Raw genomic sequence first — 14249 nt, forward strand, 5'->3', positions numbered from 1 at the left:
ATATATATATATATATATATATATATATATATATATATATATATATATATATATATATATATTGACAGTGTTGATAATAAAAACATTGCATCTAATAAGAACAACGAAGTAATACTGCATATTTCAGGTAATTGCGGCATTATTGCTCATATTCGTGACATTAAATATGCTTTGGTTTCCCACTGACGGGGTCAGGAAGCTTGACGAGCTTATCGAGGTCCACGCTAGGCCAACTGGCCCATCCCACGATACAATTCCACAACACTGACCTAACTCCCTGGTAACTATTTATTACTAAGTGAAGAAATTGCATCAGGTGAAAGGAAACTTGCCCGAACGTCTTGTCCTGCCACGGGACCCTTCGGTTATGGGCAGTCTCTGGTAGCGTTGTGGAAACACACTTGCCCAGGGCCTTCCCAGTGATTTGGTCTCGGTTCGAATCCTGATCAAGGAGGATTAACTAGTTTCCAATCTGTAACTGTTCGCCGCAGTTCATCCAGCTGTAATTGAACAACCGGATATTAACCGACTGGGGGGTCGTGTTCCAGGGAAAACTAGTACGGTGAGGTTTACCATGACCTATGGTAAGGTAACGTTCTCAGCCTGCTAACAGGAGTCAAAAGACATCTGCTCCTCTACCCACCTGTGAAAAAAACTGCAACACTTATTAAAAATATTTCAGTTCGCTTATAGTGTGATACAGAGTTTAGGCTACACAGCAAAAAAGAATTAAAACATATTTCCTTTATCTACTTAACGAAAAAGATGATGTACTGCGTGGGTTTCAAGTCTCTTATTTATTTATTTATATACATACAAGAAGGTACATTGGGTTTATGAGAGTACATAGCATTAATGTTTGTACATTCTTATAAAGCCTACACGCATATAGCGTTTCGGTCCTTAATCTAACAGATAATTGCAAGTAGATAATTTCTAGCAAAATTTAGAATACAATATTAACATTAAAGCTTATCATTAACATGCAATATTAGTTTAGACTTACTTCTAAATGACAATTTTTTTAATTCTATATAAAATGCAGTGCTGTAGCGGGTGTCCCTTTCTTTGTCCACACAATGTATAGGTCAAGCCATCAAGATTCCCACACCAGGTGAACTTGGAGGTGGGCGGCCACCAGTAAGTTTTTAGATTAGATTAGATTTTTTATTCAGGTAAAGGTACATACCTTGAAGATGAGTTACAAACATAATGTTAGATTTCAGGATAGAGCTAGTACATACAATACCTAAAGCCACTAGTACGCACAGCGTTTCGGGGTGATGAGTTGCTTTCAGTTGGTGATGAGGTGGGCGGCCACCAGTAAGTTGGTGATGAGGTAGGCGGCCACCAGTAAGTTGCTGATGAGGTGGGCGGCCACCAGTAAGTTGCTGATGAGGTGGGCGGCCACCAGTAAGTTGCTGATGAGGTGGGCGGCCACCAGTAAGTTGCTGATGAGGTGGAAAGCTGGCGAGAAGGACGTACAAACAAAATACAATCGTATTTCAGTGGGAAAAGTAAACAAACACTCTCACTTGATTCTTATCAACGTTTCTTCTTCTAATTAATGGATATAGTAACAAAAAAAAGTCTCATTACATTACAGATGTAGAGAACATTCCAGATGTTACGGACGGGGCCCGCCAAGTGTATCAGGTTGATAGCCCGGGTTATTCTCGATGAAGGAGGAGGGGGCCAATTCAGGTCGGTTCGTATCCACAGAGTTCACTCCAAAAGGATTCGAGTGGTATGCTGCGGCCTGCGTGATTGTGGGCTCCGGATGATAAGCAGGCAAGACGGCGGGGTTCAGTGTTTCCGGAATAGCGATACTTGAGGGCGCAGCGGCGCCAACCTCCACGGGGGGCGTAATATTTGGAAGAAAGGGCACGGGCCGACTTCTCATGCCTACGATAGAGAAGTACGCGTCAAGGCCGTAGACGACCGTGAGGAAGAGGCAGAATACGCCGCTCGCAATCCAGGCAGGAGACGATGTGGACATTAGCAGGATGGAGGAGATAAAGAGCCCCAAGCCATAGTATGCGTAGAGAGCAGCCTCCTGTATGGGTCAGAGATAGAATTATACACCTGTCTCTCTCTCTCACACACACACATCTCCTCCACTCCACATCTGCACCACACACCTGTACACCACACCTGCACCACATCTCTTGTACGCCACACCTGCACCACATCTCTTGTACGCCACACCTGCACCACATCTCTTGTACGCCACACCTGTACCACACATCTTGTACGCCACACCTGCACCACACATGTTGTACACCATACCTGCACCACACATCTTGTACGCCACACCTGCATCACACATTTTGTACGCCACACCTGCACCACACATCTTGTACACCACACCTGCACCACACATCTTGTACGCCACACCTGTACCACACATCTTGTACGCCACACCTGCACGACACATCTTGTACCCCACACCTGCACCACACATTTTGTACGTCACACCTGCACCACACACTTCCTGTATATCACACCTTCTTGGACACCACACCTGAACCACACACATGTACACTACACCTGCACCCCACACCTGTACCACACACATTCAGCACCACATTTAGGCTTACAGGTTCCAGAAGATGAGAGGAAATGTCAACACTGTGGAGAAGTGCCCGACAGAATACTGGAACATTATCTAACACAGTGAACAGTTACAAACACAATTAGATTTCAACTAAGATTCAAGAGAGCCGCCCTCTGCAATAGGGTATCTTCAGACCACCAAGTTAGACAGGTTAAATGTCCCGAAAGGAATCCACAGGGATGTAACGGTTCTATTGTTACGTAAAGTATGGTGACAAATAAACACAGACACTATATATATATTTGGTCGAATATACAGAAGTACACAGGTGATACTTTGGTGTGAGTTGAGCGCACTGAGCGTCGGTACAGTATCTCGCAAGTGTCTGCACTAGACCACACTTGAAAGTAGACTCTGGTTAATGTTTGCTATCCTGCTGCTTATATGCCCGGGCAACTCCTCACCGTATTGCCCGGGCAACGCCTCACCTCATTCATCTCCAAAGGTTGACAGGAATATTAACAATGCATTTGGAGCGAGTATATTATTGGATAATCTACTCGCTACAGGGAAATAACAGTTCGGTTATATATACTTCGTCTAGGTTATAGATGTAACTGGGAGATTAGTGAACCTAGAGAGTGGGAATGCATCTTCTGCCAATCACAGAAAAGCCATTACTTCACTATCTCCTGGAATGTGGAGCAACCAAGGACCTTGGAAGAGCTTTAAGAGTCGCTGAATCTTGCAGTCACCACCCTGAAGCCATCAACATTGCCACTCTTCTGGTAATGATAAGTGTCCAGCAGCTGAACACCCTCATAAACACTGTCAAGCAGTATCCTTCCCCCCCGCGATAGCAGCCACATAGTAAGGACTGACGATTTAAATGTGAGCACAGCGCGCAGTATATCCTTCATTCCCCAAAAATCTACCACTTACGGGATATTCATGCCCGTGCCACCTCTTGGGCGACTTAATCTTCATCAATCAAAGCAATCATCAAGAGAGCGAAAGAAGTTGTTAAACACATTGGGCATAATCTTCCTGAAGCGAACATACGAGTCATACATACTCATATTCCGCCTAAGTAAAACAGACACAAGGAACAAGTAAACACTTACAGGACCAACCAAAGGCTTAGGGCCCGCGCAGGAATATCCCTGCAAAAAAACAAAAGAAAAGCCCCACATTCGCACTACACGCCCTCACCTGCCCCCCCATGCTTCGCTGTAGACAAACACCAGTGTGGGGCGCGCCATAGAGGAGCTGAACTACGGAGTCAATGCCAGATATTTATTTATCATAACTGTTTATCATATCTGTAAAATATGCCATAATTAACTGCTAGGTTTAAAATAAGAACGAATATATAGAAAACAAAGAGGTTAACGAAAATAAAACACACACAAACCAAGGGAAAACAAGTGAGGATAAAAGCAAAGATAGCATAAGCTAATGATAAAAGATAAGAAGGGGGTGGGATTTCCTTATCATCTTCCCTCTTCCTCTTTCCCCGATAATTCCCTCAGTCCTTCCCCTCCTTGCGGCAGAGTGAACAAAGGTAGGCACCAGCGTGCTATCCACCAGGCTACCAGGCCCCCGTGTGTGAGTGTGTGTGTGCAAGAGAGAAATAAATGCAGTAGGTATGATAGAGGGAAAAGAGTCAGTACATTAGGCAACCGACCGCTAGAAAGGCGGGGTCCAAGAGCTAACAGCTCTCTCTCTCTCTCTCTCTCTCTCTCTCTCTCTCTCTCTCTCTCTGTCTCTCTGTCTCTCTGTCTCTCTCTCTCTCTCTCTCTCTCTCTCTCTCTCTCTCTCTCTCTCTCTCTCTCTCTCTCTCTCTCTCTCTCTCTCTCTCTCTCTCTCTCTCTCTCTCTTTCTCTCTCTGTCTCTCTCTCTCTCTCTCTCTCTCTCTCTCTCTCTCTCTCTCTCTCTCTCTCTCTCTCTCTCTCTCTCTCTCTCTCTCTCTCTCTCTCTCTCTTTGTCTCTCTCTCTCTCTCTCTCTCTCTCTCTCTCTCTCTCTCTCTCTCTCTCTCTCTCTCTCTCTCTCTCTCTCTCTCTCTCTCTCTCTCTCTCTCTCTCTCTCTCTCTCTCTCTCTCCCTCTCTCTATCTCTCTCTCTCTCTCTCTCTCTCTCTCTCTCTCTCTCTCTCTCTCTCTCTCTCTCTCTCTCTCTCTCTCTCTCTCTCTCTCTCTCTCTCTCTCTCTCTCTCTCTCTCCCCCCCTTCGTGTGTCTAGCACGTACCAAGGGGGTCCGCTGGATCTCTGTATACCCCATGAGGTAGACCGCCAGCAGGGCGATGGTGTTGATGAAGGACCCCAGGATGATGCTGCACGCGTACAGGCCCCACCCTTTCAGTAGGCTGAAGAATGTTGCTATGATGATGATCAGCAGCACCTGCAACATGGTCACTCACATGGTCACTTACACAGGCACGGTCACTCGTAAGGTCACTCACATGGTCACTTACACAGGCACGGTCACTCGTAAGGTCACTCACGTGGTCACTTACACAGGCACGGTCACTCGTAAGGCCACTCACATGGTCACTTACACAGGCACGGTCACTCACGTGGTCATCGAGGGAGACGTTCCACAGTAAAAATATAAATATTTATCATAACTGTTAAGCATTATCAAAACTAATATTGATCTTAAATTCATACAATAATTTCTTTCACTTGGACACTAGGAACCTCCAGCAGCCGATCACTTGGGGCCTTGTGGCTGAGTGGACAGCGCTCGGGGTGGGAGGGGGGGTGTCGTAGTCCTAAGGGCCCAGGTTAGATTCCCTGCAGAGGCAGAAATAAATACGCAGTTTCTTTCACCCTGATGCCCCTGTTAACCTAGCAGTAAATATGCATCTGGGAGTTAAAGAGAGCTGCTACGGGCTGCTTCCTGGGTGTGTGTGGTCGTAATCATTTCTAGGACGTGGATCACCTAACACCTTCATGCCAAAGTGGCACCCTACGGGGAAGGTCTTAGGTTTCAGTTGTGTGGCAGATAGGAGCCTCTGGAGTCCTTCCCTATGAAGGGGTGTTGGTGGCTCAGTAAGTAGGTAGAGCCGCTTGCTATACTGTCTATGTGATTAGCGGTCCGAGGCTCCAATTGTCTAGGTGAAAGAAATGTTATTATCCACGATATGATGGTTAGCAATTTATCTAAAAAATTATTTAAGCCAAAGAGAAGATTCAATCATAAAATAAAAATATCATTAATAAGCATCAGTCACAGATGATAATAACAGGAATCAAACATAAATATTTAAAACAAATACCCATTACAAATATTATATATAAATACATATATAAAAAAATCTGAAGCACAAATACGAACCGACAGACCAGAAGATGAGAGGATTTATCAGCACTGTGGAATAATACCCGATAGACCACAGGAACATTATATAACAGTGCACAATTATAAACCCAATAAGATTTCAACTAAGATTCAAGAGAGCAAACGTTGTTAAGCACATTAAGCAAAATCTTACTGAAGCGACCATACGAGTCATAAATACTAATACCCCGCCTAAGTAAAACAGAAAAAAAAGAAATAAGTTACACTTAGTGGGCCAGCCAGAGGCTTAGGGCCTGCGCAGGAATATCCCTGAAAAAAAAACAGACAGACAATACTTACTATCTCGACCACCTTGAGCAGGATGGTGGGCTGTCTGAGGCTGTTGATGTCTACCATTGTAGTGCTTTGTGGTGGGGATCAGCGGTATGAGGCAAGTGTTGACAGAATACTTAATCCCAGCCTTGATCTACCTCTTGATAAGGAAGGTGTCACGCTGGATCCCTGATGGTCTGGGCGAGGCTACCAAGCCAACCACCTTAGCGGGAGATATACCCCACCACACGGCCTGGGGGATCACTAAACACTGGCCCTGAAATTAAATTGTGATTTTAAATGTAATGAATGTATTTCAGTGACAAAGTTTTGACGTGGCATTCAAAATTCAAGGATGCCTCTTCAGGGTTATATTTAAAGCGACTCATATTTTTTTATTTTCTGTCCGAAACGCTATGCGTGTTAGTGGTTTTGCAAGAATGCAAAAATATCACTTTAAATGTAATCTTACCAACACATTATACCTTCTTGTAAATAAAATATTATTATTATTATTATTATTAATTTAATGGAAAAGTAATTGAACGCTGAATATGAAAGCAAATTGATGCAATGTGATCAAAGGCAATTCAAGTGCGAGTGGATGCACGTGAACTCCAGGGGTAGTAATTAATATGAGTATACTTACCTAATTATGAGTTGGGGCTGAGTTTCAGCTCTAGTGTCCCACTTTTCTACTTTCATTCGGCTGGTGTATAAGTTCCCGAACACACTTTGAGCATCATGTAGCTAGCTTTTTGACACACTGTACTCCCCTTCATATAGTCTAGGGTAGCTGCACAAATCCAGATGTACCTAATATATTAATAATAAAAAAAATAAGTTCCCGAACACTTTGGGCTTGTTGACATTTACATTTGAATCCGTGCATGGAGTCTGCATCCACCGTTTCACTCCCTTGATCCTAATACTCTTTTTACAACTCTGGCATTGAAGGTGTTTCTAATACTACAATGGCTTATTCAGTTACTTAGTTTCTACCTGTCATCTTGTTAGTGTTTCTCAAAGTTCAAATAAAATGTCGCTATATTTTCCCCTGCTAATTCTAAAGAATATTTTGCATGTGTTGATCACGTCCTCACTGGGATTTTTTTTCACTCTTCCAGGTACTGGAGAATTAATTCCCCTTTTCATTTGTAATTTGTGCCTCTCAAGCCTGGTGGTATGCCGCTGGACTTTATTTACCTTAATTTTAAGTTTGATGAAATATAGATTACCCTTTGGCTCTGCATATTTCAGAATTGGTCAGATATGTGTGGTACAGAGTCATAAATTGCTGCTTGTTCATATTTAAGAAAGCAACCCCTTTATGTTGGACAACCTTGCGTATCAGCATTTACTGCCTGATTTAATGTTCACACAACACTTAAAACAAATTTGTTAGACATTTTCTTATGAAGACCCCACTGATAAAACAAAACTTATGATTATGTTAGATTCTTCTAAATATGACCAGTTTAAAGAGAATCAGGACACTGAATACCTTCGAATGTGTCTTCCAAGAACCTGAAAACTCGATGTTATTTGGGAAATATTGCTATTGAGATGTGACTGGGGTATAAAATTTGTCACTGCAAAGACAAATTTTCTCCTGTATATTTTATATATATTTCAGACATTTAATATATAGTTATTATCAATTATAATAATATAATATTATTATAATTCACGTAATTTCTGTATCATGTATAACATGGTATTGTAAGTCACAGGAAAGAATATGAATAGATCTACTCCACTGACGAAACGCGGTCACGTGATTTTTATCAGCTTATCCTAAAATTATTTGGTCAAGCGTTTCACGAATATTTGGGTCCACGAATATGTATTCGTGGTTCACGAATATGTATTCGTGGACCCAAAAATGTTCCGTTTTGTGTGAACGAATTAGCACAAATACCATTCCAGCCATCTGAAAATATAACTAAAGAACTTAACCTAACCTGTCCAAGCAATCCTAGCCCTAATATGTGCTATCTTAGGCCTGATATATTGTTTACACACTGTTGTGGGAGGCAGCGCATGCGCACACCCTAATCCCTAGAGGGTGTTTAGCGCTACCAAATAAGAACTTGGATGCCATCTTGGAGTTCTAGATTTGTTCTGGGTCTTCCCAAAACACCCGTATCGGTCTTTTCCCCACACACGTCCTCCCCATTTTCCCCAATCTATTTATGTGCTTGATTGTTCGATAAATCACTGAACTATATGTTTAACAGCTCTCTAACCCTGTCCACGGAGGATAGAAGAAAATGTACATTTGCTGGTTAGCATTGTAAATGTGTGGCCACGTCTGTGATAGAAAATAATAATAATAAAAAAGTCTATGTCTTGGGACTCAAAGCGAATAAGACAGATGTGAACAACTAGGCTGCCAGTCCATGTCTTGGGAAACAAAACAAATGACATATAAACAAGGGAATCAAAACAAATGTCATGTAAACAACTAGGCTGCCAGTCTGTGTCTTGGGAATCAAAACAAACAATATGTAAACAAGGGGAACAAAACAAACGATATGTAAACAACTCGGCTGCCAATGGGTACTATGCACCTCAGGAGGGTATGAGCCTCCCACCCACCAAGCTGAGGCTTCAGACTCTGACGTCCAGTCAATATGAGCGTCAATAGTGTTAATTAATAGACGTGCGAAGCAGTACTCACAAGACTACGACAGTTTAAGGCAGGGAGCAGAGGGTCCCGGGGGCGCGGAGGGCGTCTAGAGCCTCGGGTGGAAGGTAGAGGTGTTGCTGTACTAGTCACCGGCACCAACAATGGAGGGAAGGAGGAGGTGATGTCACAGATAACAGCTGATACTGAGATTAATGATAAAAGAGTGTGCCCCCCAGATTGGTGAAATTTCTGGTGGTTAAATTACGGATTTGAATTCGTATATGCATTTGAATTTTGTTTCAGAGATATTAGGGTGATAGATAGGTTGTGTGTGTGTGTGTGTGTAAGTGTTCAATAGACAGTTGGAGATAGTTGCTCAAGTGATACACATCTGGCAATAGGGTCCCGGCATGCAAGCCTGTCTCATGCACCAGCACGCACCCGTACCGCCCCTCTGTCCTTCCCTCCTATTCTTATTCCTCTTGTCTATATTTTCCTCCTCCTCCTCCCCTTATTTATCTTATCTTATATTTCGCCCTCTTCAGTACTCGTGATCTCCCTTCTTTCTATTTATCGTCCATACCCCCTTAGGACGCCGCTCACGTTCACTTCCCATTCTCCATAAAATAGATAAAGCAACCAAGTGCAGTTTTAGGGACATTACAGACGGCCTATTACCCCCATTCGAGGCAGCTCCTATTTATATCCAACCAAACTACTTTCATAAGTATGTCTTACTACACTTGAAACAATTATAAGTGATCTCACGTCTATTGTTACACAGTAATCCGTACCACTTGTATGCTGCTTTAGGAAAGGTTTTATTCGATGTGTAGTGCAGTGGCTACGTTCTCTAGTCACAATCGATGATCTCCAGGCGGAACAGAAAGGGTTGGGCACGTTTCCTTTCACCTAATACACATATATATATTATATATTATATATATATAATATATAATATATATAATATATATATATATATTATATATATATATATATATATATATAATATATATATATATAATATATATATATATAATATATATATATATATATATATATATATATATATATATATATATATATATATATATATATATATATATATATATATATAATTTTTTTTGTTTTCTCCGGATATCTCAAGTGGTAATTATGGGTACCCGGGAGTTACTGAACTGTTGTGGGTGGTATTCTGAACAGTTTCATTCAAAACTTTTACAAACATTCCTTGTCAATAAGTTTGCAAAAATGTTTTATTCCTAACCCACATACATCATACACTTCAGTGTATTACTGAGTATTTTTGTTACTTGAAACAAATTGTAATGGTTTCAAACCCAATTATTCCTACTGTGCAGTGAAAAAATATTGTTCTTTTGATGGGCAGTTCAAATTAAAGATATATCTGCAGATCTGATATGATTTAATTTATAAAACATCTGTTTAGATTTTGTGTCACCCTAGAAAGTATTGAATGATATAGTGCATATCATACACTGCATGATATACAATTGTATAATATAGTGTATATCATACACCCTCACCTTAATGTGTTGTATAGTGTATGCTGTATACCATACACCACTAAATCTCCTCTGTATTAGTGCCACATATTCCAGGGGAAAATAAAAAGCCAGAAATGATTCAATATACATATAATGTACACATAGTCTCTGTACACCAGAGCAGAGAGGTAAGTACAACACTTTGCATAGCGTTCTGAGATTTCTTCAAAAGACTCAGCAAATATTATATTAACCGAACTAAATACATAAGTACAGTACTTTCCATATAAAAATATAATACAAATACACGCAATAGAGTTTAATATTGAATGTAAGATTCTTCTATCTGATATCAACATTGACTAAACATGTAAAAACAGATTAAGAATCATTAGCAAAAATGATTCAGTTATAATTATTCAATGATAATTGAATAATTTGATACAAATTGTGTAATTCGTTTCATAGTGTAGGTTAATTGTGCTACTTATTAATGTTCTAAGTATTTACAAGGAATGATAGAGAGTCAGACATGAGGCTGGCTTCTGTTACTGGCTTTGTTCAGGTATATGGTGCTAGAATATGATGGTGAGGCAGAATATGACTGTATAACTGGTGAAATACCTTCTGAGTACACGAGGACTGGTACTCGTACCAATGTATAATTGGTAAAGTACCTCAGAGTACACAAGGACTGGTATTAGTACCACTGTATAATTGGTGAAGTACCTCCAGAGTACACAAGGACTGGTATGCGTACCACTGTGTAACAGGTGAAGTACCTCCATAGTACACGAGGACTTGTACATTTATCCAGTCCACTGTGCGACATTTACTATTCTTTCTCATGATTCAGAAATATCTAACACAAACCTCTATAGCACACGAGATTCGAGTCCCAATATTTTAAAAGCCAAAATGAGGAAGCATTCCTACAGTATGTGTGAGTGTGTAACATGTTTCCCAGCGATAGTTACTGACGTGCGATGGGACACATGCTTTCAGAAGCAGTAATGAGCCGAGGAGTCATGAGCCACAATCCTTCCCGCCAAACGGGAGGACTATGAGACCTCCCGTTTGACGGAAGAAAGTATTACTTGTTTTGCGACGGGTCTAATGTATGCCAGTTTCCATGAGTTGGGAAAACAGTGGTGATTGGGAATGGGGCACATCCCCAATCACCACTGCTTGCTTCATGAATGGTACTTGCTCACTCATTAGCAAGCAGTGTGAAGCTTGCTCGTGAATGGTACTCATTCTTGTACAAACGCATCCAAACCTCACGACATAAAAATGTAAATTCCTAACCTATTTTTTTGTAGGATGGACATTAAGCAGCCTCTTTAGGAATTGCGTTGTGGACATGAGAGAGATTTCCTAACAAAAAAGGAGAAAACAAAAATGCGAGAGAGTTGATCTGTAGGAACAAATAATGAAACCAAAGAATGGCATCTAACTCCACATTCAATCGTAGATATATCAATTTTTTTTATTTCACTGAGATTTGTATATTTTAGGGGAATAATCTTTTAATGAAAATGTTGCAGTGAAAATTATAACGTGTGGTCAAGCAGTATTATACAAGTTTCTCATTTTAAAAGTTACTACAAACAGGTTTGGAAAATTATAAGGAAAAAGCGCTAATTCAGTATGACTATATATCACTTGAAAGAGATAAGAGGACTGGATAGGTGCTAGGAATGTGAGGACAGGATAGGTGCTGGGGTATGAAGACAGGATAGGAGCTGGGATATGAAGATGGGATAGGAGCTTGGATATGAGGACAGGATAAGAGTTGGGATATGAAGACAGGATAGATAATGGGAATGTGAGGACAGGATAAGAGCTGGGATATGAGGACAGGAAAAGAGCTGGACTATGAGGACAGTATAAGAGCTGAGATATGAGGACAGGATAAGAGCTGGGATATAAGGACAGGATAAGAGCTGGACTATAAGGACAGGATAAGAGCTGAGATATAAGGATAGGATAAGAGCTGGGATATGAGGACAGGATAAGAGCTGGAGTATGAGGACAGGATAAGAGCTGAGATATGAGGATAGGATAAGAGCTGGGATATGAGAAAGGAGTGAAGGAACGGTGCCCATCCAACTGGACCATCTGGGATCGAACGGCGACCTGCAAAAAGCGGTCGAGTCCACAAAATGGCTATTTCCCCCCCGCCATCCACCACTACACAGTGGCAGGCTTCCTCCCCTCCCCTGCCTTCCCCACTACACAGTGGGCAGCAGCAAATTACAACCCCAGTAATCTTATGGGCGAGAAGGTCCTAACATTTCCAGAGTGACTCGAAATGTTTTCAAATAAACAGAATAGCAAGAAAAATAAGTAACTTTCCATACTCTTTCCTAGTACATATGTAATTCTTAAGTAGATGCAGCCTCACTTACACGATGATATGATACAAAAGCTTTCACTTTTGTGTTATCAACATAATTGGTCGTACAGCAGAGACAGACAACTGAATACATGAAACAATTGAGATAATATTTTGTCTAAAATAAATAATAAAAGCTAATAATATCTAGACTATCAGAAAATGAATAAAGAAGTATCATACACAAAGTCAAGATAATAATTGGAAACTCTACAGTTTGGATATAATCCTCTGAGAGGTATTTGATTCCAGTGGGTGTCGTCCAACATACAGATCAACACTGTATCTTCAGCACCACAACACTTCTCTGTCAACCGGATGTCTTTGGAGTCATGACTGCTTGCTTAGGTAGTCAGAGGCATAGTGCTGTGTAAGACGCTTGTGACTCATTTTAAAGACATTTTTCTTGGTGCCGTGAGCGCATTGGTTGCCACTCATTGTCATAGAGTGGCATGACATTCGCAGTTCTGATAAAATATTGAAACTGTATAATGGGATTGAATCCACGTTCCTGGACTCCCCACGATTCGATCCCATTCAATGACCTCAATATTTTTTCATATATACGCCACGTTCTTGTAATCTCCGTGTGGAGTTTTATTTATCTGAAGACATTTTTCCTTCCGCTGGAAACACCACTTCCTCTTTTTCAGAAAAGTCGTTTCATTATTGATTTTCACGAACACATCCGAGGTGATGGCTGCCTTCGCCGGCATGCTTAACTTAAAACAATAACTAAACATTATTGTGACAGAATGTACATTCAGGGGTACCTTTGAATAGCAAATATATATTTTTAGACGGCATCTGGAATTTAAGATTAAAGATCACCAATACTCGATAGTAATGTGCATCCAGACAGCCTTTCGCTTTCCGGAAATATTCCCTTCATACGGCTCCTCTGCTCTCGACGTCGACCTCTCTGGCTCCCTTGGATTCCATGGAATTGTGTAGAGGATCCTTAACTTCAATGTCCGCATCATTTTCCTCCTTGATGTGGGATGACCTACGAAGGATAGTCTTGCAGAAGAACTCCTTGCCCTGGAGAATAAGCGATCTCTGGAACAAGACCCACGACTGCGGGGCGATCAGCTTCTCCTCCACGTCAGTGGGCTTGTTGAAGCCTGCCAGGGGGTACATTACAAGTCAGACGCCATACATATTAAAAATCTAAAATTACAACAATCATTATGAATTATTTTTCTTATTATTATTCAAAGGAATATAAGCATTTATAATATTGCTGCTGGTATTAATATGACGTGAGAAGGCAGGTGAGAGTATGAGAAACCGGTCTAGTGGGCAAGTAGGCATGTTATGATCTGGGTAAAGGGGGGGGGGGAGACTCAAGGTGAATGCAAAAAGAAACCTACAAAGTCTAGGGAAGATGGTGCAGGATGCATGAAGAATGTTTCACTTCTGGGAGAAGTGTATAGAGTGTATGGAGCGAGTTAACGTAAGGGAAGATGCGCTAGAGCAAGGAGCAGCGTGGTGGGCTGGGAAGACCTTGTAGAGTGTGTTACAAGGTCATGGTCTGGA

General features: G+C 41.2%; 2 protein-coding genes across 4 annotated transcripts in view; both read right to left on the reverse strand.

The window, feature by feature from the left end:
* Positions 1-782: 782 nt before the first annotated feature.
* On the reverse strand, positions 783-9005 carry LOC123760289 (uncharacterized). 2 transcript variants are annotated; one of them, XM_069338361.1, is made up of 5 exons: positions 8856-9003; positions 6822-6988; positions 6200-6449; positions 4805-4957; positions 783-2056 (listed from the first exon to the last, which is right to left on the reverse strand). In XM_069338361.1, exons 3-5 carry the CDS (start codon positions 6254-6256, stop codon positions 1628-1630), a joined length of 639 nt encoding a protein of 212 aa, XP_069194462.1. In that variant the 5' UTR covers positions 6257-6449; positions 6822-6988; positions 8856-9003; the 3' UTR covers positions 783-1627. The 2 variants fall into 2 exon arrangements, with proteins under 2 accessions (XP_069194462.1, XP_069194463.1); XM_069338362.1 differs by lacking the exon at positions 6822-6988 and having other exon boundaries at positions 8856-9005.
* Positions 9006-10445: 1440 nt separating this feature from the next.
* Positions 10446-14249, reverse strand: part of LOC123760290 (sodium-coupled monocarboxylate transporter 1) — a 107943-nt gene continuing 104139 nt past the window's right edge. For both annotated transcript variants that reach the window (XM_045745831.2, XM_045745833.2), the window contains one exon: positions 10446-13834. In XM_045745831.2, coding sequence (XP_045601787.1) covers positions 13599-13834 — 236 coding nt within the window. In that variant the 3' untranslated portion in view covers positions 10446-13598. The remainder of the gene's footprint in view (positions 13835-14249) is intronic.

Source organism: Procambarus clarkii, chromosome 39 (assembly GCF_040958095.1).
Source record: "Procambarus clarkii isolate CNS0578487 chromosome 39, FALCON_Pclarkii_2.0, whole genome shotgun sequence".
Classification (NCBI taxonomy): domain Eukaryota; kingdom Metazoa; phylum Arthropoda; class Malacostraca; order Decapoda; family Cambaridae; genus Procambarus; species Procambarus clarkii.

Excerpts from the sequence above, each read along its gene's own strand:
- LOC123760289 (XM_069338362.1), bottom strand. The coding sequence starts at position 6,256 with ATGGTAGACATCAACAGCCTCAGACAGCCCACCATCCTGCTCAAGGTG. Across the intron at positions 4,958-6,199 it reads TGCTCAAGGTGGTCGAGATA|GTGCTGCTGATCATCATCAT; the intron begins GTAAGTATTGTC and ends ACCATGTTGCAG. Across the intron at positions 2,057-4,804 it reads AGATCCAGCGGACCCCCTTG|GAGGCTGCTCTCTACGCATA; the intron begins GTACGTGCTAGA and ends TGACCCATACAG.